General features: G+C 38.8%; 1 protein-coding gene across 10 annotated transcripts in view; it reads right to left on the bottom strand.

Annotated features, from left to right (window-relative positions):
- kif21b (kinesin family member 21B) overlaps positions 1 to 21551 on the bottom strand; it is a 53003-nt gene extending 31452 nt beyond the window's left edge. For 6 of the 10 annotated variants that reach the window (XR_001171871.3, XM_004910720.4, XM_004910722.4 and 3 more), the window contains exons 1-14: positions 21326 to 21550; positions 17590 to 17812; positions 17159 to 17341; positions 16178 to 16327; positions 13216 to 13347; positions 11174 to 11311; positions 10055 to 10170; positions 8511 to 8706; positions 7850 to 8030; positions 5302 to 5365; positions 3924 to 4100; positions 2961 to 3045; positions 2602 to 2695; positions 1532 to 1666 (exon numbers count right to left, since the gene is read on the bottom strand). Coding sequence is in view for 9 of the 10 variants with exons in the window: in XM_004910720.4 (XP_004910777.1) it covers positions 1532 to 1666; positions 2602 to 2695; positions 2961 to 3045; positions 3924 to 4100; positions 5302 to 5365; positions 7850 to 8030; positions 8511 to 8706; positions 10055 to 10170; positions 11174 to 11311; positions 13216 to 13347; positions 16178 to 16327; positions 17159 to 17341; positions 17590 to 17812; positions 21326 to 21366 (1915 nt within the window). In the remaining variant the exon portion in view is untranslated. Of the gene's footprint in view, positions 1 to 1531; positions 1667 to 2601; positions 2696 to 2960; positions 3046 to 3923; positions 4101 to 5301; positions 5366 to 7849; positions 8031 to 8510; positions 8707 to 10054; positions 10171 to 11173; positions 11312 to 13215; positions 13348 to 16177; positions 16328 to 17158; positions 17342 to 17589; positions 17813 to 19562; positions 19696 to 21325 lie in introns of those variants that run through there. The other 4 variants (XM_012970944.3, XM_012970924.3, XM_012970929.2 and 1 more) reach the window with 4 other exon arrangements.
- Positions 21552 to 21791: the final 240 nt, after the last annotated feature.

Here is a 21791-nt window from a genome sequence, read left to right as displayed (position 1 = left end):
TGCAGTGTTTCTGTAAGTACTTATGGCTGTATTTACATAGACCTTTCTGATAAAGCTTACTTAGTTTTTACCTTTCTTTCTACTTTAAGTGATTTTGTGATTTCACATGTGCCATGATTCACCCATGGGTCACCCTACCAGAGGAAGCAGGCCCAGGCCCCCCTCCTGTGCCCATGAGGTCTGCTTCCTCTGTAGTTACCCCACTGTACTGAACCTATATTAACAACATAAAATGACACTGACAGTATTGACTTGGACATCCAGAAATAGGGGTAAAGTGGGGCAGTTGCATATCTCTCGACTGTCCCATTTTCCAGCTCACAGCCCACTGTCCTAATGTTGCCCTGTGTGTCTTTGGTATTTCTCAACTCCCTGCTTCTTGAGGAAACACCCAAGATGGATTTAATTTTTTACAAGAGACAGGAAGAAAAAGAAAGAGAGACTTGCAGACAAGTTTGTTGTTGATATTCTGCTTGTGCAAGTGTACGTGAGGGAACGCTTTTTTCTTACTGAATTTACAGGATTATCCATTTTCTATATTAATTATACTGGCACATCTGAAGTTAATATGCTGATTATTCATTTTCTATAGTAATTTTTTTAATTACCTAGTCATTGTATGCAGGCTTGGTCTAGAAAAACAGGATGTTTTTGATTGATATCTTTCTCCACTGGAAAATACAGGGGAGTTGCCACTGTTACCAATATTTGGTATCACACACTATTTGGGAAGAATAACTGAAATCAAATGCTTCCAATAACCATGAATTAGCTTTCCACATTTCTATACTGACAGTCTGACCCACTCTTCTTTTGCAAAGTGATCCTAAATTTAAAGAATGTATTCTTCCTTATCTCTCCACAAATGTTCAATGAAATATAGGTCTGAACTCATTGCAGGCCCTTTAGATCCCTGAGTGCTTTTTGAAATGTGTCAGGTCACTGCAGAAAAACCCATGCTCTGTGACAGAGATACTGATTTCTAACACTGAGTTGAGTAGGGAACTCCAGAATGCTTTGGTAGTTTTTCTGATTTTATGGTGCCATGTTTAGGCACTCAGTTCCAGAGCAGCAAAACAACCTCATAACATCAGTGAACTTCTTTCATGTTTGACTGTAGTGATAGTGGGTTTTTTTAAGGCTTAATATTCTAAAGGCAAAAAGCTATTATATCACCTGAAGGTTAATGTAATCAGTATTGCATCTGGTCAATTAATTATTTCCAACTTCCAACTAATTATCATGGAGATATAAACAATGAATTCAAACACAATTACTCATCATAATTGAGCAATTTCAGAGTGTGGTACCTGGGGCCCACCAGAGGACCTCAACCCTGAGGTGCACCTGCCTCTTTCCCTTCCCCGCCACTGCATTCCGCCAACACAATGTACAGACAGTGTTGAACTGGGGTGTCTGGGGGCTGCCGCCTAAGGGGCCCCACCCCAGCCACGACCTCCTCACCTCCACGCTGAGCCAATGTCACTGCCACCAACCCCCCAACCCCCACATGCGTGGATGCACCACCTACCTTCCTCCATGCAGAATGGCAAACTGGGTGAGGGCTGACTGGGTGGGGGCGCTTGCAGGGATCCGGCTTGGGTCAGAGGGGCCCACAAGGACAGGGGCCCACTGGATTTTTTCCCTGCGTCCCAACAGCCCAACCCTGTGTACAGAAACAAGCAGGGCTACAAAAAGCACACCATGTAGAACAATGCTGAAAAATTCAAACCAGTAATATCACTGCAGAAGTTGATTTTCAGCACAACCTCAGACACCCTAACATGACAGTAAGGCCAACCACAGGATTCCTAACTAAGCATTCAAAAATGTTAGCTCATAATTTTAAGCAGGAAACTCTGTGCAGATACTGATTACAGCATAGGCAGCTTTCACACAACCCCCAATTTAAAAGTATACATTTTATGCAACGTGAGAGGACCTTTGAACTAACTGGTCAAGAGAACTGCTCCCATCCCACCTCCATCTAAACTTAATCTGTCAGCTCATACATTTAATTAAGCAAAGAATAAATGCTTACTTATTCTCAAGAAAGAGTTTGCTTACACTCCCACCCCATCCCTGGTTATGTTTTTCTTCTGCAGCGCAGAGCAGGGTGCATTACGTCTGGCAGCCGCTAACACTGACCCTTCGTTTACAAGGACTGTTTGTTTCTTGATCTGTCAGCCTGAACTGACGTGATTCTGTGACAGGCTCCAAATTAGATGGTGTGGGTCCACTAGGTAAGCACAGGGCCCACCAGAACTGGGGCCCACCGGGATTTTAATCGGTATCCCAGTGGGCAAGTCCAAACCTGTAACTGAGCACTCAAAACACAACACCTGCACCTTCCCCTGCACAGGAAATTACAAAATGGAGTATTGTGTTGCTTTAATTTCTCTTTTGGTTTCAACTTTGCACTATTACCAGCAACATAGAAGTGTCCTTATGAGTAGTGCATTGAGTCTTAGTTTTGCCTTACATAGTACATGGCATAAAACTTTTATACTAAAAAAATAGAGTGGAACCTGTTATAAGAGGAGATTAGTCACCTTGCTTTCATTTTAATTTTGAAATGTGCCAAATGGTATACTCACTCACCTTTCTCTTCGGGTTCTGAGTCTGACTCTGCCTCACTCTCCCCACTTCCCTCACTTTCCTCTTCATCGCATTCACTTTCTTCATGGTCATCCTCCTAAAAAAAGTAAATACACAGCAAAATTATCTACAGATAAAGCAAATTTTAAACATTTGCCTCAGATGACTCACCCTGTCATTCAAATTAAACATAAAACAGTGTGAGGGGTATGATCAATAAAGGAAGTGACATAGCTTGGCATAACAGGTTGTGGCTAATGCCAGGGCAGAAACAGTTCTTGTATTACTACAAATGAGAACAAATGGACATTAAAAATGTGTGTTATTTTACTGCTCAATTTCCAATTCTTTTTCCACATAACCTCTTCTCCTTCATTATAATCTGTCTCTTCACTGATTTGCAGTTGTTGTTTCAAGCTCTTTTTGTAGTTATCAGACTGTAATGAACTGAAAAGAAAAAGATTTTGTTCAGGTAGTTACCACACTGAAATTGATGTAAGTGGATTAAAACTATCAATTCTAAAAACCAGCACATTACTGCTGAATATGTTGATGTAAAAATGTTCTACAGACAATCCTGCAATTAAATTGAAGTCATCCTGTTCCAACTGAAAATGTAATCTGCTGATAACTCCACTCACTGATGAGTAAGATACTGCCATACCCTTGATTGAGAGTTTTTTTACAATGATCCTCTCAAGGAAAGGATTAATCACTTGGGGGGGGGGGACTGAGAGTTATTACACAAGACAAGGAAAGGGTTAATCACTGGGGGGATGCTAATTTGTTAGGAACCCTCCAGTGATTATAATCACTAACTTGCACTCAACAGAATAGTACCTCTGGCGGGTGACTTCTTTAACCTAGAACAGCAATGGCCTAGGAAATATTGTATTTAGTGCTACCCAGCTATTTTGCATATGTCCTGGGGTCCCTTGAGAGTTCCTGGGCAGTGCGTATGGACACTAAGATTAACATTTAGCATTTTGCTTTATTAGTTTTTTTACTCTACTGTGATTTCAAACTGTCCAGGACAGACATAATTGATCTCTGGGGTTAGAGATAAGACGACGACACAGTGCTAAACCAGCATGTGCATACTGTATTATGATTGGAGATTGCCTAACAAATTGCCATCTCCCAGTAATTTTTCTTTCTACTTGTTGTGGCCATGACACTGTTGCTTATAAAGCCATCATATTTTCATTTGGCACATAGATAATATTTTTATATGCACTATACAGTCTTTTCTTGAGACATTTAAATTGTTGAATGCAAAGTAAAGTAGCTTCAATCTATTTATATTAATTTCTGTTCTTTCTCACCTTCCTTTCTTTTTCAAATTCTGTACTTCTTCTTTTGCTCTTCGAACAACTTCATTGGCCTCCTTTTCTAATGATGGGGTAGGGGTTGCAGGTCCTGTTACCAATGAGCGTGCAGTTGAACGGGACAAACTGCGTCTGAGAGATTCATTCATTGCTTCACTTTCTACCAGACGGGTTCTGTGCACAAATAATGTAACAAGAATGTAACACAAATGTCTCATGAATTTGACTGCAACAAGTAGGTTGATTATTTACATCACTCTCAGAACCAAGAGTCAACAAAGGAAAGTAGTTTCATTTTATTCATATGCAATATTCTTTAGTAAGTGTTCAAATCTCTGACTTCATATGACCTAAGATACAAAAGTCTTATTCATAATGACTATTTGATGCTCTAAATAGGTGCACATTTGAACATGGGGAAGGTATACAGGCTATTCATGACTATGAAAAAAGAAAATAAGGGGCTGTTTTGCCTTTCTACAGATTCTGCTTCATGCATCATACTTAAATTTGTCAGTTTCTGTATGAAATTGCTATTTGTAAAAAAAAAATACCAATTCAAGTAAATTTAGACAATAATTATTATAACAGCATTATTTATGGTATGATTAGGTGCCAAATTTGATATGTTGAGGGATACCCCTAGCTCAGGGGTCGGGAACCTTTTTGGCAGAGAGAGCCATAAACACCACATATTTTTAAATGTAATTCCCTGAGAGCCATACAATATGTTTGACCGCGGATGCTGCGGGGCAAGGTAGGGTGGGTCCCAAGGATGCCGGATATGATGAAGATGAGGGCATGGCCTGCGCTCAGCGGATAGAAGACGTGTTCTAAGGCTTAGAACACGTCTTCTCTCCGCCAAGCGCAGGGGCAAGGTAGTGTGGGTCCCAAGGATGCCGGATGCGATGCAGAGGAAGGTGTGGCCTTCGCTCGCAAGATAGAAGACGTGTTTTAAGGCTTAGAACACGTCTTCTAACCACCGAGCGCAGGCAACGCACCCGTTATTTTTTTTATTAAAGATTTGGCAGGGAGCCGGATGCAGCCATCAAAAGAGCCACATCTGGCTCCCGAGCCATATGTTCCCTACCCCTGCCCTAGCTGAAAACTAAGCAAACTAAGCCAAAAACTAACATATTTCTGAGGGCTTGGACAGGAAGTAGGCCAATAAGACCTCAGCCAGAAAGGCCTGCATTCCCACGTGTGGAACACAATAAGAAATGCAGACCTGTACTTCCTATTAGGCTGTATTCATAGTGGTGCCTGCCCCTCAATGAGCAAAATTGATTGATTAAAAGGGGCTGCATTTTTTGCATTTTTATGTCAATATAGCTGTTTATAGGTGGTCAGTTTTTGCACAAAATATATTTTTTACCTGAGTTCTTCTATTTCATGGATATAGTTCTGTATGAGAGTTTGTATTTCTTCATTACTATCACCTGATAAAAGAAAATAAAAAAAGAACAGTTATTTCAGATAAACCAAAGGAGATATAATTAACAATTAAATAAAATTAATTTAAGGAACTAATCCAAACTAAAGAACAGAAATTTATGGGAAAAAATTGTGAAGCATTTTCAAATAGCAATGAAATCTAGAAAACTACAGATTAAGGGAACATTTTATTTCAATGTTTTTAGGTTATTCTATTTCCTTGTTTTAGCTGTTGGGAGACATTTTGAATATAATACATTGTACAAAAATATTTTTTTTATGATTGGAGCACCAAAAGGATTTTATTAAATAATCTCTTAAGAAAGATTTGGTTCCAAATAATTATATGAGCTTCCAAAAACAAATATAACGTTTTTTCCCCCACATTTCTGATTCCACGGATTGAAAAAAACCATTGTAGTCTATTCATGAACCACTTATGAAACACTTTCCACCCCTACTTAAGGCTTACATTGTAATGCAACTCCTCCCTCAGAGAAGGATTTTGGGACTACTGCTTTCCACAGGTTATCTAAAGAGCAGAGCACTGTTCCCCCTAAGTTGTGCACTTGTGTGTGCACACACAAATTCTGAAGTTATCACACACATAAAATTGTGGTACGCACAAAAACTTTTGTATGAAAACACATACTTTTGTACTTGTGCTTGTATTTTAAATGCGCACACAGGTTTTAAAAAGTGTGCACAGTAGACCTTTTTTGTGCACGCAGCCAGGTATAAATTAGAGGGAGGGGTTGCACTGTGAGCCTCCCTCTGGTTTTTAATTATGGATGTTGCTCAGATTCTCTGGAAATCAGAGGAAATTAATCCTAGAATCCATTGGGGTAATGTAATAAAAGTTGTAAACGGAAAAATAAGAGCACAAATAAGAATAAAAAATTGATTTTCACAGTGTATTATTGTTCATTAGACTGTTATTGCATTGTGAATTTTAATTGTGCATTGCAAACTTTTAAGGCATGCTTGAAGGTGGCATAATCTTTGTGAGCAAACATAACTTTTTCATGAAGAAGTATTATTACATACACTGCGCACTGTCACAATCAATAATTTTCAAACTTTCTTTCACTATTGGAAGTGGTCGCTAAACAGTTTCTGCATTTGCAAAGCCCATATTAAATTCACACAAAGGCAAATTTGTTTGCACAGAGGCATACATTTTTACATTACAAATAACTTCCCCCCATGACTTTACAATGGAACAAAGTAAAGGAGTTTTCACTTTAAGGGGGGCTGGGTAATGGTACCTATGAGCTGAGAAAATTACTACAGATTCCTTTCAATCTTTACTAACAATGAATGTCTGTGTAAACATTTTTCATATTCATATTTAGTTCAGATAGTGCTTATGCATCTTTTTTTACATAACCTTAACAGACTGAGCTCATGTCAAAAAGGGGGTTATAGTTAGAGCACAAGGGATTTGTAGCTTGCAAGAAATTGCGCAGAAATATTTTCCAATTGCAGATGATGGGAATAGTAGTTTTAAAAACAGCTTGTCATGCCAGCATAGTATTTCCCTGGCATGTCCAGAGTTAAACTTGGCAGCATTTGGCTTTGTGTCCACAAGAAACCCTTAATTAATTAAATATGCAACAAGGGACTGTGGAAGGCGACAAACTTATCTGGGTTAGAAGACAATCTGGAGCCAGACCATTTGGGGCAGGGAAGCTGGGGCAATTGGAAATATGGATTATAAAAAGGGATCCATATCTCCTTTGCTTTAGGGTTCACATCCGCATCTTCAGTTACTGATAGCTCATACTTGAGGTTCCAATTCTGTTGGGGTGTGTGCCCAGGTTTTCAAACTCTTGCCTCAGGAGGGCACAAAGGAATTTCCCAACTTGGTAACGTACTTAGGGTTTCTCTGTGTGTTATTCCCTTTTATTTTATTTACTGTTTTGTATGTGTTTTGTATAAGTTATGGGAAGGTTGTCTGTGTAAATGCTAATTAACTAGTTGACTGCTAACAGGAGAGTGTGTTTGACTGTAATTTAACCCTTTGGCTGCTAGAGTGCTTGTTGAATTAGCCGAAGCTAACCCTAACTACAGTGAGAGAGAGTGTGTGATACATTTGTGTTCTAGGAAATAGTACCTCTTGTAGAGAGCAGGGAGATATTCAGATTAGGCTCCTATTGCCTGTTAATGATAGATGGTGGCAGCGAATAGTTGTTTGGGGCAGTGGTGTGTTTGGGGGTGTTGATGTTAGTCTAACCTGTGTGAAAGGTGACTTGAGTGTAACCCCTTGTTTCCCCGTCCCAGTGTCAAGTGCGTGCGTCTGGAGTGGCGTGATTGTGACACAGCTGAAACATTATTTTTCAGTTATTTTACAAACTGCATTTTTAAATTGATTAAATTGCATCCCTTGAAATTCACATGGCACAACACTCTTTTTTTGAACGCGGTAAAAAGCAAGAAATATTCATATGTATGAGTTAGAGATAGCAGGGAATAAACCAACTTCTTACCAGCTCGCTGCACCAAGTGTGCAGCTTCTTGTCCAGCCATACGAGTGACACGAGCATTGATAGCTCTAATAGCCTCTTGTAGGGCAGTAACACGAAGCCGCAATGATGCATTCTCACTACGTAACATAGACAGCTCCTGACACATATCGCTTAAGCTATCATTACCAGCAACTCGATGACCCTGAGAAGACAAAAATATAATAGCAAATACAAAAATGAACTAAATAGGTTAGTTAAGTAAAAATCAGTTAACAACTAGAATATATTTATTCTAGTTGTCAACTCTGTTCTTTAAAGATGACCAAAAAAAACTGCACAAGGTCACCTCATCAAGCAATTGCTGTCATTTTAAAAACACTCAAGGGTCATATATGGGTCAATCAAGATATGATGCTGCCAAAGATGACAGCCACCAACTCTGTATTTAGATAATTACTAAAGCACACTGTTTCACTTTTGACAGTCATTCTACCACAGCTGTTCCCATGCTTAATAAACCAATACCCTCATTCCTTCTGTGAATATAAAAGAAATTGAAACGATAAAAGGAAATGAGGTCAGGCGTATGTGTCAAAGAGCATAGCTAAAATGTTATATATTTTTTTAACTTACAGATTATGTACTGTTTTTACACAAAAAAGGACACATATTTGGAACTCACTGTCTTGTACTCTTGTAATTCCAACTTTACTCTGGCTAGTTCTGCCCGAAGAGCCTGTACTTGCTGTCCACTCTGCTCCTGATTGGCTGTTACACGATTCTTAATGTTTCGTGCACGATTTGCATACTTTAGAGTGTTTAAGGTTTCCATGAAATCACGATCAGATGGAGAAACGCAAGCAATCATCATGGTTTGACTATGGAGAGGAAAAAAAAATAAAAACCTTAAAGGCAAATATCATTAGTTAATAATTAGATTATTACCAAACCCTTAAAATGGTTCAGTGATTAAAATATTTAAGTTTGCAAAAAACTATTCAATAGCTAATTCAGCTGTTTCTAGTGAATAGTGAACAGCTGTATGTGGCCAAAGATTTCAGCTACATGTCAGTGTTGTACCTTCCCTAAGTGACTGTAATTTACAGTGGAGGTGTAAATCTCTTACAGTGACAGCTATCCTATCTCTCCAGTAGCACTCAGACAACACCAGATTTATTTTAGTGTTTGTAAATAATATTAAAAAGAATATCTTTGTGGCAATAAACTCTATTTTCAATATAGACTGTTTAATCTAGTTTATTTCTGCCACAAATATATATCTAATAAGCTATAACTATACCTAGGCTGACCTGATAGAGAACTGAAGCTTGGTCTTTGTTTATATGGCTGCAAGGCTATGATTGGCTATCCCCCCCTGGCTATCACTGTGCTTCAACCAGGGATCATTAGGACATACCCACCCCTCACCACAGTGTGAAATGTGCTCTGTTTATCCTAGATTCCTAGTGAGATTCACTAGTAAACTCACAAATTGCTGTGCTGAGTATTCCCAGTGTGATCATCATAAAGACCACTTCTTCCAATATTCTAAAATCATTAGCATACACTACCCTCCCCCAACAAATTCAGTTAAGAGAAGACTAAACTGGCTGGCATTATAAAAATAGAGCAGTCACTTTTGCATCTCATCATCTACTTTGTCTACTCCATGCTTATAACCCACATATAGGGGCACATTTACTAATCCACGAACGTCCGAAAAGCGTCCGAATGCGTTTTTTCGTAATGATCGGTATTTTGCGAATTTCGCGAAATTTGCGAAAGTCGTAATGGCTATGCACAAATCGCGACAATTCACGAAAGTCATAATGACTATGAAAAAGTTGCAACAATTCACGAAAGTCATAATGGCTATGCAAAAGTCGCGACAATTCACGATAGTCATAATGGCTATGCAAAAGTCGCGACAATTCACGAAAGTCATAATGGCTATGCAAAAGTCGCGACAATTCACGAAAGTCATAATGGCTATGCAAAAGTCGCGACAATTCGTGCAAGTCGTAATGGCTACGAAAAAGTCGCGACGGTGACGAAAAAACGCAAAAAATACGAAAAAGTCGCAAAATGTTCGCTTCCAATCCGATTTTTTCCCATTCGGGATTCGGATTCGTGGATTAGTAAATCAGCCCCATATAGTTTCTTTGTGGTGTAAATTCACTAGTGAATTTTTTTTTTTTTATTGATGGGCAAATTTCAGTCCATTACCTGTTACCACCTAATGAATCCTGCAGTAGTCGAGTCAGTTTTGAATCTCTGTATGGAACATGAAGAACCTTCTTACTTTGATCTCCAAGAGCACTGATTACATTCCCAAGTGCCAGCTGTACAAAAACACATTATATATACTATTAACTTAAAAATTAGACAAAGTATGAATTATAGATTTAATACACCTAGCTACTATGAAGAAACACCTATAGCATAAAATCTGTTCCCCCACCAAAGGTGTGTCCTAATGGAGCCCTCACTCCAGATGCGTGCATGGGTGTATTAGTATTTTTCAAAGAATTGCAACCTATGGAGTGCTGCCCCTTAGCACTGGGAGGAAGCTCCTAGTGCAGGAAGCCATGCTTGGGCAAACACATGCAAATAATAAGTGGGGGTGCCCCTTTTATATTTATTTTTTTGTAATCCAGTTACATAGTAACATAGTTCTTTCACTGTTTCAATATAATGAGCCATATGTGGTAGTTTGTGATTTGCGAATTGAGATATATACCTATTACTTTGTCTTTTTGCAGCTGTGCATCCTGAGTGGATCTTTGTAATCAGATTGACTATTGGTTATTTTTTCATTTTCACTGCTTTTGTATTTAGGTTATAACTAAATAAAAAGTGCCCCCCTGGGCAAAAAACATTTTAGGCTTTTCATTATTTCCAAGATTGTATGCCCCTGAATAAATAAATTCTGCAATTATTTACAACTTGGTCTGGCTAGTACCTGCCTATATCTTTTCTGTTTGATATCCCAACCCTATGCTGAAACATCTGGAGCATGAGCAACTGGACCTCCCCATGCTTCTGGGTGAGTTTACCGTTTACCTCGAAAAGCCTCAAGAATTGAGTAAAAGATATTTATACTTCTTATATTATATAAAGATTGCAAGCTTTTTAAGATCAATTAAGCATTGTTTTGAGTAATATTTCCATTTGTTCCCTTCCCCCATTACCTGGGTTGGCCTTTTTACATGGTAGTGTGAGGTTAGGTGACAACATTACACAGAGCAAGCACCTAATCTGAGAACAGGCCAAAAAGCTCTCTTTTAAAGTACCTTAGTTTTCCTGATATGCCTATATGTGGAGATAAACAACATAACCACTTACAAGGCCACAATTTATAGAGATCCCTTCTCTTGCTCTCTCTCCAGTTGCTCCTGTACGCTTGAGGCGCTCAGATCCTGCCAGGTCCACAAAGTGAAATTTAGCAGTCAAAGTCTCATACTCCAAAGAAGAACTGTCCTTCTGCAGGGCAGAGAAAATCAAAGACAGAATTATAGTGATTCTATTCCTCCCCATTCTTAAACAAGAATCAGTCAAAGACCAAACTTTACTCCACCCCACATTATCATCTCAACCAACATGTCTGTGACCTATAGGGGCTCCCTTATGCCTTATAGTTTTTTTTTGTTCTCTTTGGACTGGATATAGTCAAAAGGAGCAAAATGCAGTTTGCAGCCATGAAAGGTAAACCCAAAAATGCATCAACCCTAAGGAAGCAATTTTGAGAGCTCCTTTTTCGAGCAGATAAAGAGAAAAAATTTTTAAATCACTCTAATCATTCTAAATGTTTGGCACCCCCTCCCCCCCAGTAATTAAGATCGCTTACCTGATACCCCAGGCTGGTGCTTCTATTAGCAGAAAATCACACCAGCCAGGGGTATATGCAGGCAAGCAATCCTCTTCCTACCTTCTCCTTTCGCTGCAATCCCGGGGCCCACACACACGCAGTAGAGTAAAAAAGCTTGTTAAAGTGCAGCTGTTAACTCTACTGTGCATGCGCAGCAGGCACAAAGAAAGAAGACATAAGAGGATCTGCATGTACTCCGGGCTGGTGCATTTTTTTTGCTAACAGGAGCACCAGCCTGATCAGGTAGATGAATCAAGGGAATGGGGGGTGCCTAACATTTTGGCACCCCTCAGTTATTCAAACTTTCCTTCTCCTTAATCGGAAAATCTATAAAGCTTACTTGTGATTTGTGGCACAAAATGTGCTCCACACAAATGTAATGCTGGCCAAATATTAAATCTGTGTCCTACTTGGCTAATTAGCAATTAGATGCATTCTGCATGGCTGCACAGAAATTATATTAGGCTAATGCCACATGGGCCTCGCTACTGTAAATTTATCCTACCTTGTGAATGGAATCCGTTTGGGCGCAGGCACATGTAGCCGATATATCCACCAAAAAACACAAGACTTCATATCTTCAGCAGGTATCAGCTACCAAGGGTATTCCATTCATTAAGTTGCGGGCACAGGTAAGAGCATATGGCGCTATTTTCGGCAAGTGTTTTTTGGCTTTCCGAAAATATAGGCCATACGCTAAGGGGCTGATTTACTAACCCACGAATCCGACCCGAATTGGAAAAGTTCCGACTTGAAAACGAACATTTTGCGACTTTTTCGTATGTTTTGCGATTTTTTCGGATTCTTTACGAATTTTTCGTTACCAATACGATTTTTGCGTAAAAACGCGAGTTTTTCGTATCCATTATGAAAGTTGCGTAAAAAGTTGCGCATTTTTCGTAGCGTTAAAACGTACGCGAAAAGTTGCGCATTTTTCGCGTAAGTTTCAACGCTACGAAAAATGCGCAACTTTTTACGCAACTTTCATAATGGATACGAAAACTTGCGTTTTTACGCAAAAATCGTATTGGTAACGAAAAATTCGTAAAGAATCCGAAAAAATCGCAAAACATACGAAAAAATCGCAAAATACCGATCATTACGAAAAAAACGCAATCGGACTCCATTCGACCCGTTCGTGGGTAAGTAAATCAGCCCCTAAGTGTGGCATTAGCCTAAATCTCCAGCAAGCAATTAACTGCTAATTAGCCATGCAAGTTGAGAATTAACTATGTGGCTGATATTAAAGGCAAGGGGGCAACCCAACCAGTGCTCCTTGGCTGACAATTAGCTGATAAGTTTAGAAGCTGGCTAAACTGTGTAAAGATTAATCAATGGTTTGAAAAAATGTTTTGAGAAAATCTCAAATTTTTAAGCAAGTCTGCTATGGGCCATATAATTCATCAATGAATACATATTGTAACTGCATTGACTTTAGGAATTAGGCAATTGCAGGCCTTACATCCACTTTAAACTAAAAAGTTAAATTCAATTGATCTACATAAAGAAAACTTCTTACCGAGCAAGTCTCAGAAACACGTGTTTGTTGGAGATGGACTGAGAAGATAGCATGTGACCGTGAACTCTGGGAATTCATCTGGGTACTGGCTGTAGTTCTAGAAAGAGCACCCTCCTTTAGAAGCTGTAGTAGCTTCAAGAAATCATGAAAAGAAGTTACCCAAAAATCTTATGAGTTTTTTTAAGACATTTTTTTCTACACTTCGTATTTGGCCAAAGCAAATATTAATATATATATATATATATATATATATATAGTCCCACTGACATTTCGGTCACTGCCTGTGACCTCTCTCAAGGGAATACAGCAAGCAGTGAATTAAGCCCCTCCCCCATATGTGTCTAATTTTGTTATGATGCATATTGCATATTTTCTGTTAATCCAATAAACTTTATGTCACTGCTGAAATACAACAAAAAGGCATGTTATATATTAAAAGGAAGTCACCATTAGGAGGGGTTCCCAAACTTTTCATATGACTGTATACACAGTATTTATAATGTGATTTATTTCCATAAAGAACTTAAAAGTGTTATACATAATGTTTAATGGCTCATTTGCAAAAGTTAGAAAAAGATGCAAAGTACAGGAAAACATACACAAGCCTCCATGTTCTTTGTACACTTCCTATTTGTGAATGCAAGTCCTAAAGAATGAGGCACCTTCCAGCAGGACAAAGACCCAAAACACAGTTATACAGGTATGGATCTCAAAGACCTACTTACACAATGTGACTTTTGTCCACAAGTTAAACTAAACAGGGCCAAACCTATTCTGCATTGCTACTTAAAATAATGAAGAACCAACCCAACTCATTTGAATGAATGAACTGTGTTTTGTCCGGGCTTCCCTGTGTTGGAACGCAGGTGTGTTTCGCCACAGGAAAATGCAGGTCAAACCACCCGTGAGTACAAGGCCCTAGTAATTTTTCATAATGTGAGAAATATATAATGTCCTTGTTTAACAACTTATTTAAAAATAGTAGAGGTGTTAAAGGAGAAGGAAAGGCTAAGTCACTTGGGGGTGCCAAAATGTTAGGCACCCCCAAGTGACTTAGAGCGCCTACCTTGTACCCCGGGCTGGTGCCCCTGTACGGAGGGAACAGCACCAGCCCGGGGCACCTGTAGACACCGCTTCCTCCTTCCTTTGCGCGCTGCTGCCGAAATCCGCCGGCCGGCGCATGCGCAGTAGAGTGAAAAGCCGACTTTAATGTTTAAGTTCGGCTTTTCACTCTACTGCGCATGCGCGCGCAAGCGAGGAGGAAGGAGGAAGCGCCGGCAGCTACCCCGGGCTGGTGCTGTTCCCTCCGTACAGGGGCACCAGCCCGGGGTACAAGGTAGGCGTTCTAAGTCACTTGGGGGTGCCTAACATTTTGGCACCCCCAAGTGACTTAGCCTTTCCTTCTCCTTTAAGCAATTATTCTTTTTTTGTTTTATACAATGGGGTGCAGAATGATTTTACAACCATTATTATTATTATAAACATTTATTTATAAAGCGCCAACATATTGTGCAGTCTCTACAATAAGTGGGTTTCATACGTTGAACATACAGTGTAACATATAAAGCAATCAATAACCAATACAAGAGGTGAAGAGAGCCCTGCCCAAAAGAGCTTACAAACAAGCCTCAAGAGGCATCATTTAAAAGAAACTGAAAAGGTTCATCACTGGGGTGGGGGACACTCCTATCAATTATAATACCTGACTTCATACCCTAGAATAGTATAAGAGGGTACTATTCTAGTAAGCCATGTACTGGTATCTTGCTTCCATCCCTGCATTCCCCCATGGCTGCCCTGGGCTGTGTTTATGTGCAATACAGCAAAGCCAAACATGTAATCTATACATTGGCATTTGCAAAAATACTAGGATGGTAGGTGTGATGATCAGAAAAGACAAATGCTGATCTGGAGAGATGGTTGCCATTATAATTACTGGAGTATGCTCAGATTGAAACCTTAAGCACTGTCAAAATGAAATGTGTCTGTGCTATAAAAGATACCACATAATAATACTGATAAATCCCTACAATTGGTAGCTAGTTTGGGGGTGCCTTGGAGGCTGTTTCCTGAAAAAACGATGGTGAAATAATAAAAGAAGCATATCATTCTCAATTAAATTTCCTATTGAGTTCCAGTGGCAAGTGACCTGTGGGGAATGTGCACTGCGGTGAAGATATTCAGTGGGGAGTTACATGGAGTACGAAAAACAATTGGTTATTTAAAAGCAGTTCTAATTAGGTATGCACTGAATCCACTTTTTTCAGATTTGGCTGAACCCCGAAACCTTTGTAAAAGATTTGGCCGAATACCAAACCAAATCTGAACCCTAATTTGCATATGTAAATTAGGTTAGGGAATTGTTAAAAATAATTTCAACTTCTTTATTTAACTGACAAAAAGCCACTTGATTTTAAGGATTCGGTTTGGCCATGAGCACAGATTTGGTCAAATGCTGCTGGAAAAGGCAGGACGTGTAGCACTGGCTCTTTCTGAAAGCTTAAAATCAGGCACAATGCACTGAGATGGCTGCCTACACACCAAAATTTTAAATGATAGAGTGAATTATTTGATATTTCTAAATGTCATTTAGAAATAAATAGTACACCATAAAAATCATGACATTATCCCTTTTAGATTAACTGGCTGGCCATTATATTATAATCAAACAATTGGTAAAGTGCAAAAATGCATAGTTTATGGTTTAGGGATGGGCCAATACTGTGCCTGTGAGTGCCCACACAAGAAGTGGTATAAACGATATGTGTGCTACTGACGTAAAGATCAGCAAGCAGTGTCAATCATTTTCTGTACAAGGAAAAGTATATTGTTAATACTTATGGGAGAAATAAATCTTTCAAACACATTGGGGTTCTACACAGGGCCTTCTCCCCAACTGTATCACACAGACTCATTAAGGGCCCCCGCATTATATTGATTTACTGTACAAGCTTAGGCTTACCTCTCCTTCTGAGCTGACACTGCGAATGCTGGCACCACTAACATAGATCCCTCCGCTAGCATCCTCGTGGATCCGAATATTAGATTTCCGATAGCGAGAGTCAGGATCACGGGATACATCAAATAGATCCAAGATTTCCTCATTATAGAGCTAGTCAAAAATGGAGAAATGATTTTATAGGTTTATAAACACAGGTATAGTAAGCTAAGGTAAACAAATAGAAACTGTAAAAAGACTGACAGTTATAGAGCATCTATAAAAAAAAAAGTTACATAGCCAAGTGCTTTTAAAGGAAGTTTATGCTGGTTTTGGGTGTTTAAAGGACTAGTAACATCAAAAAGCAGAAATATTGTTTTTTTATATTAAAATTTATATCTGTTGATTAGTATGGGATCTATCATCCAGAATGCTCAGGACCTGGGGTTTTCCGCATAAGGGATGTTTCCATAATTAGGATCACCATACCTTAAGTCTACTAAATAATAACTTAAGCATTAATTAAACCCAATATGATTGTTTTGCCACCAATAAGGATTAATTATACCTTAGTTGGGAATCAAGATACTATTGTTGTTTTATTATTACAGAGAAAAAGAAAATCACTTTTACAAATTTGAATTATTTGCATAGAATAGAGTCTATAGGATATATATAGGATTCACATTTCTGGATAATGGGTTTCCAGATAACAGATCCCATACCTGTACTATTTTATATGAGAGAGGCTTTCATTCTTTAGTCCTGTAGAAAGCCACAAAATTAAACACATTGTATTTAACACAGCTTATCTATAATCTGCTAATGTCAATGTGCCTTTTTTGTCATATTTTTCTTAAATGGAGACCCCTATTGGTACACAGCAGCTTATTCATTTTAACTGCAGTAATGTTTCCAAAGAATGCTGCAGGATAACTACATTATATTTATTTTGGTGTTATAGGTCCTTTTTTTCCTTTACTTTCCAATGAAATATTTACTTACTTCTAAGAATTGTGCACTAACTTTAAAGCTGGGCTCTGGCAGTCCTCTCTCATAAGCAGAAGCTTTGTGCTCTTGTATGGTGCTGAAAAGCTGACGCACAGCACGTGGGATGATCCCCAGTTCTTCCTCAGTTACCACAAGATCAAATCCACTACCCATTGTATGTGTTTTACCAGCACCAGTCTGAAATTAGACCCAAGTTACAACATTAAAACAAAGAAAACAGATTTGCACACATAAAACAATGCTTAAAATGTCCAAGGACTGCAAAGTAGAAAGACTATCAGAGTAATAAGAGGCAAAGCAAAGTAAAATGTAGGTGACACAAGAGGAAACTCGGCAAACCGAATAAAATACAGTTAGGCTAGGATTATCTAAGAAAAGTTTTCAGTAGACATAATTTGTACACATGAAGAATTTAGGGTTCATACCTGTCCATAGGCCAGCACAGTAGCATTGTAGCCTTGAAAACAACCTTCTACCAGCCCACGTACACAAGTCTCATAGACTTGGATTTGGTCTGTGTCCATATCAAACACAAAATCATATGTGAAGGCTTTGTCTTTACCCAAAAGCACCTGTGGCTCTCCAGCATAAACCCATGTACATATACGGCATCCTTCAGTCTGCTCCTTACTGCTCTGTGGTCGAATCCTGAGGAAAGGGAAAACAATTATTGTGCAATTTAGGAATGCAATAGAGAAACTGATCAAAATAATAGGCTTTATTTATATGTACCTTTCCAAGCCCTGGTGCATAATGTGTTAGTCAGGTATGGATAAGTAAGCCTTTTATTTGAAAATCCCCTAAAATTACATTAATGTTTTAATCCACTTTTTACAAAGCATGATACATATACCCCTAAGTAAAACTTCTAAATCTTTAAAATTGCTCTGTACAGCCCCCAAAATAACATACTTTTCTCCCTGCATGCAGTATTTTGTTTCTCTATTACAAGCAGCTGAACTGCAGCTCTTTTACTTACTTCCTTTTCTAATGTCAAGCCCCACCCCCTTTTGCTTTGTCTCTATTCAACTATGAAGACCTCAAAGAGCTGCCTAATGGCCATGCTCACTGCCTCCACTCCAATTAACATCAATCAGCCGTGCGCAGTAGGCGCCTCCTTGAGGTCATCATAGTCAGAGAGGGAAGGAGTGCTCTGAAAGCAAAAGGGGACAAAGCTTAACGCTAGACAAGGAAACAACAAAAAGAGCTGTACTTGAAATGGTTGTAATAGAGAAAAAAAATCTACATGCAGGGAAAAAAGTATGCTATTCTGGGGCTGTACAGAGCAATTTTAGAGATTTGAAAAAAAGGTTTACTTTTATCATGCTGTGTACAAAACTGTTGAAATCTAATTGCTGATTGGTTGCCCTGGGCAACATCACTGGTAATGCTTCACTCCACTTTTTACACATCATGATAAATATATCCCTAATTCTATAAGCTTGATGCAAGGGATGATTTATTAGGCAACATGCTGTTACAAATATCAATATCCTTGAAGAGTGTCAGAAACTGCAGTGTCTTTTCCTACAGTTAGATGCTTTTAATTATTAACATAAGAGGTAATTTACCTATGACAGGAATGCTCACTTCTACATTACTGAGGAATACCTGTCTGAAAGAGTAAGTTTATTTCACAGGTACTTATTTTTCTATAAGTATGAATGGAGAAGCTGTGCAACAGGCAAGGGTCTATTAATCTTTCTTTTTTTTCCCTAAGGACCATTTTGAAACTCTCCATGTGCTGGGTACCCTAAAGTAATTAATTTTAATTAATTACTGAGTTAAATAATTTGTGATGAATTGTTTATCCACTGCTTATATTACCCTTGCATTAATAAAGAAACAATCTCTTTGGTACATTTTACATGACTGCATGTCTGTCTCCCTTTCTGTGATCATGTGACCTTGTGGTAGACAGAAGCTACAGGTAACAAACACACTGTATGCAAGTGACTTACCCCAGCCAATCCCCCCAAAATAGGTGTTTTTGTCAACCAAATGCACAAATGCCCACAAAAGTGAAAGCACCTAAAAATATATATTTTGGGATGAAACTATGTTAAGTGATTTTTTTCTTTTTAGAAACTACACCCCTCTTAACATCAATACTATATTTGATACTAGAAGAGATATTTGTTCCATGTTCTATTAATAAATATATACTATTTAAGTATACAGCAAATGTAATGCATAAAACCCTTGTTGCTTGTGCACAGCCACTGCTATGCAGTTTCATTTGTACAATGATTAATATTGGAATCCAGCCTGCAGTAAAAACGTTTATATATGGTCTACAAATTACATATATTAATGTCTTTACAACAATGTGTGTTTGCCTCTTCCCTCTGTACTCACATCTTCTAGTATAACATTTTTTTCTCTTGTCTTAACTCACATTTTACATCTTTCTCCTCACTAGCTTTGGCTTTCTTTGTCTGTCTTATACCTCCTCTTTCCCATCCTGCTCTGGTTTCCATGGTAACTAAGCATCTGCTGCTGTGCTTAGAATGTATGAATGGTGCAGAAGGGATGTTTTTCAACCCTGCAGTAGAAGTGTGATCATTAACGCAATAAATGCATCCCGAAGTGTAAAAAATGAAAGAGAAAGATACAAAAACAAGGAGAAAGGAGAAAACTCAAGGAACTTCAAGTGATACTTTCTGTTGGTGAGAGAAGAGTGAGTGAGAGTGGGTGATGACCAGAAACAGGAAGAGGCACAATGTGGAAAGTGAGAGGAGCAAGGGCAGGATTTAAGAGATGCTTTTATGAATTAGCTGTATATGCCCTGGGAAAGGACAACATGACTATTAGAGTTCTGGTCTTTAAACTTCAGTCAATAGAGAACATTGTAGGGTTCTAAAATAAAGAATTAGAATTTTTGTCTTTATATAAATTACTGTCACCTGATCACCAGATATTTTGAGTGAATATACTTTTATTCCCTAGTGCTATTGCCACACAGTAATATGCTCTCGCTTGAGAGCATACTAATATTAAACATACTCATTTTACATACACTATATATTATTATAACATGTACTTAGAAAGCACCAACACTGCACAATAATTGACAAACAAATCACTCATGCATCAGGTTATGAGGGAGCTGCCACAAAGGCTTTCAGTCTATAAAATTATCCCATTTGAGTTTTCATTGTTGCCCTGAATGTTACTTTAAAAAAGCATACATCAACAGAATAAAGGCTTTTAGTATTATTGATTTTTCTACCCACTTCCCCAATCTCTCTCTCTTCTTTAACTATGCTGACTCAGGAAGTGACACTTCCCATATAAGCCACACAGGAAACAGACATACATTAGGCAAAGCAAAAGAGATAGTACAGCTTTTAAAAGTGCTGTGGCTCACACCCTTTGTTTAATACCTGCATATCTAAATCCCCATGGTAATATGCAACATAGGAACTCTAGCTAAAACCAATTTGTTGTGACTGCAGGGTTTGTAATCACACATAGTCGATAAAAAGGGTAATTTAATTAAAATTACCTTTCTCACCTATGTTTTAAATTTAAGTGACCCTAAATGACATTTAGCTCTTGTGCTGTTGTACATTGTTGAAGCCATTTACTACACATGACATTATAAAGGAAAATACACTATTTTGTGTTTGTTTTGCACTTTTCATACAACTGTGTAAATTTGCCTTCTAAAATATCACACCACAATACTAATCTTGACAAAATTTTCTTCTAGCTGTTATTGTATGCAAACCCTGTGGCCAGTAAGTAGGCTTAATAAAGCAAATTAGCGCTCAGTTTTTCTCCATTAGCTGAAGTGTATCTCAGACACAACAGTACAGTGAGATCTGACAGACAACCCATGTGATACACACGTGTCATGTGATGCCATGTGATATGGACAAACTCAGCTATAATAAACCAAATGAATTTAAATACATATGTCTGTAAAGGATACTTAACAAACATGTGTAGTATGACTGTACCATACATTGACACTGCAGCGCAAGGACAGCAACTGGACACTAAATTGCAAATAGAACACACAGGAGGGCGACACTGCTGCTGCTGCTGCAACAACACACATACTGCTCTGTGTCATTCTGACCTACTGGCACCCAGCGCTACATATACTAACAGCATCACTTTCATAGCGATAAATGACATGGCAGTAAAACCAACCTCAGCGCAACCCTGACACTGCAGTCCCCCTGGCTCCCCATGGCGCTCCTTCTCCTTCTTATTCCTCACTGCCCTGGGAATTTCAGGTGGGGCAGGAGGTATCAGGGGCAGATTTTTCATCTCAAGGCAAGGGTGGATATTTCACATCATGCACCAACTCCCAGCACTCCTCTCCCCATGCTGAAGCAGTCTGCGCTGCAGATTTCCGAGAGGAACAAAAGGTAAGGCAGGACAGTTTGAGCAGCCAATAAAGAGGCGGAAGGAGATGGGGACACACCCACGGCTAGATAAGCGACCAGTTACAAACACTGGGGAAAGGCAGGACAATTTTACGGTCCTTAGCAGCAAGGATGGGTCACTGATGGAGAAGAAAGAGAAAGGCTATAGGGTAGCGCTGCAAACGTTGTACTAATAACTATCAACTGTAATGCTTGTAGGGCAATCAGAAATGTTGTGTATGTCAAGT

Source organism: Xenopus tropicalis, chromosome 2, assembly GCF_000004195.4.
Source record: "Xenopus tropicalis strain Nigerian chromosome 2, UCB_Xtro_10.0, whole genome shotgun sequence".
NCBI lineage: Eukaryota > Metazoa > Chordata > Amphibia > Anura > Pipidae > Xenopus > Xenopus tropicalis.
The sequence above is the reverse complement of the archived record's forward strand: the minus strand, read 5'-3'. Positions and strand labels throughout refer to the sequence as shown.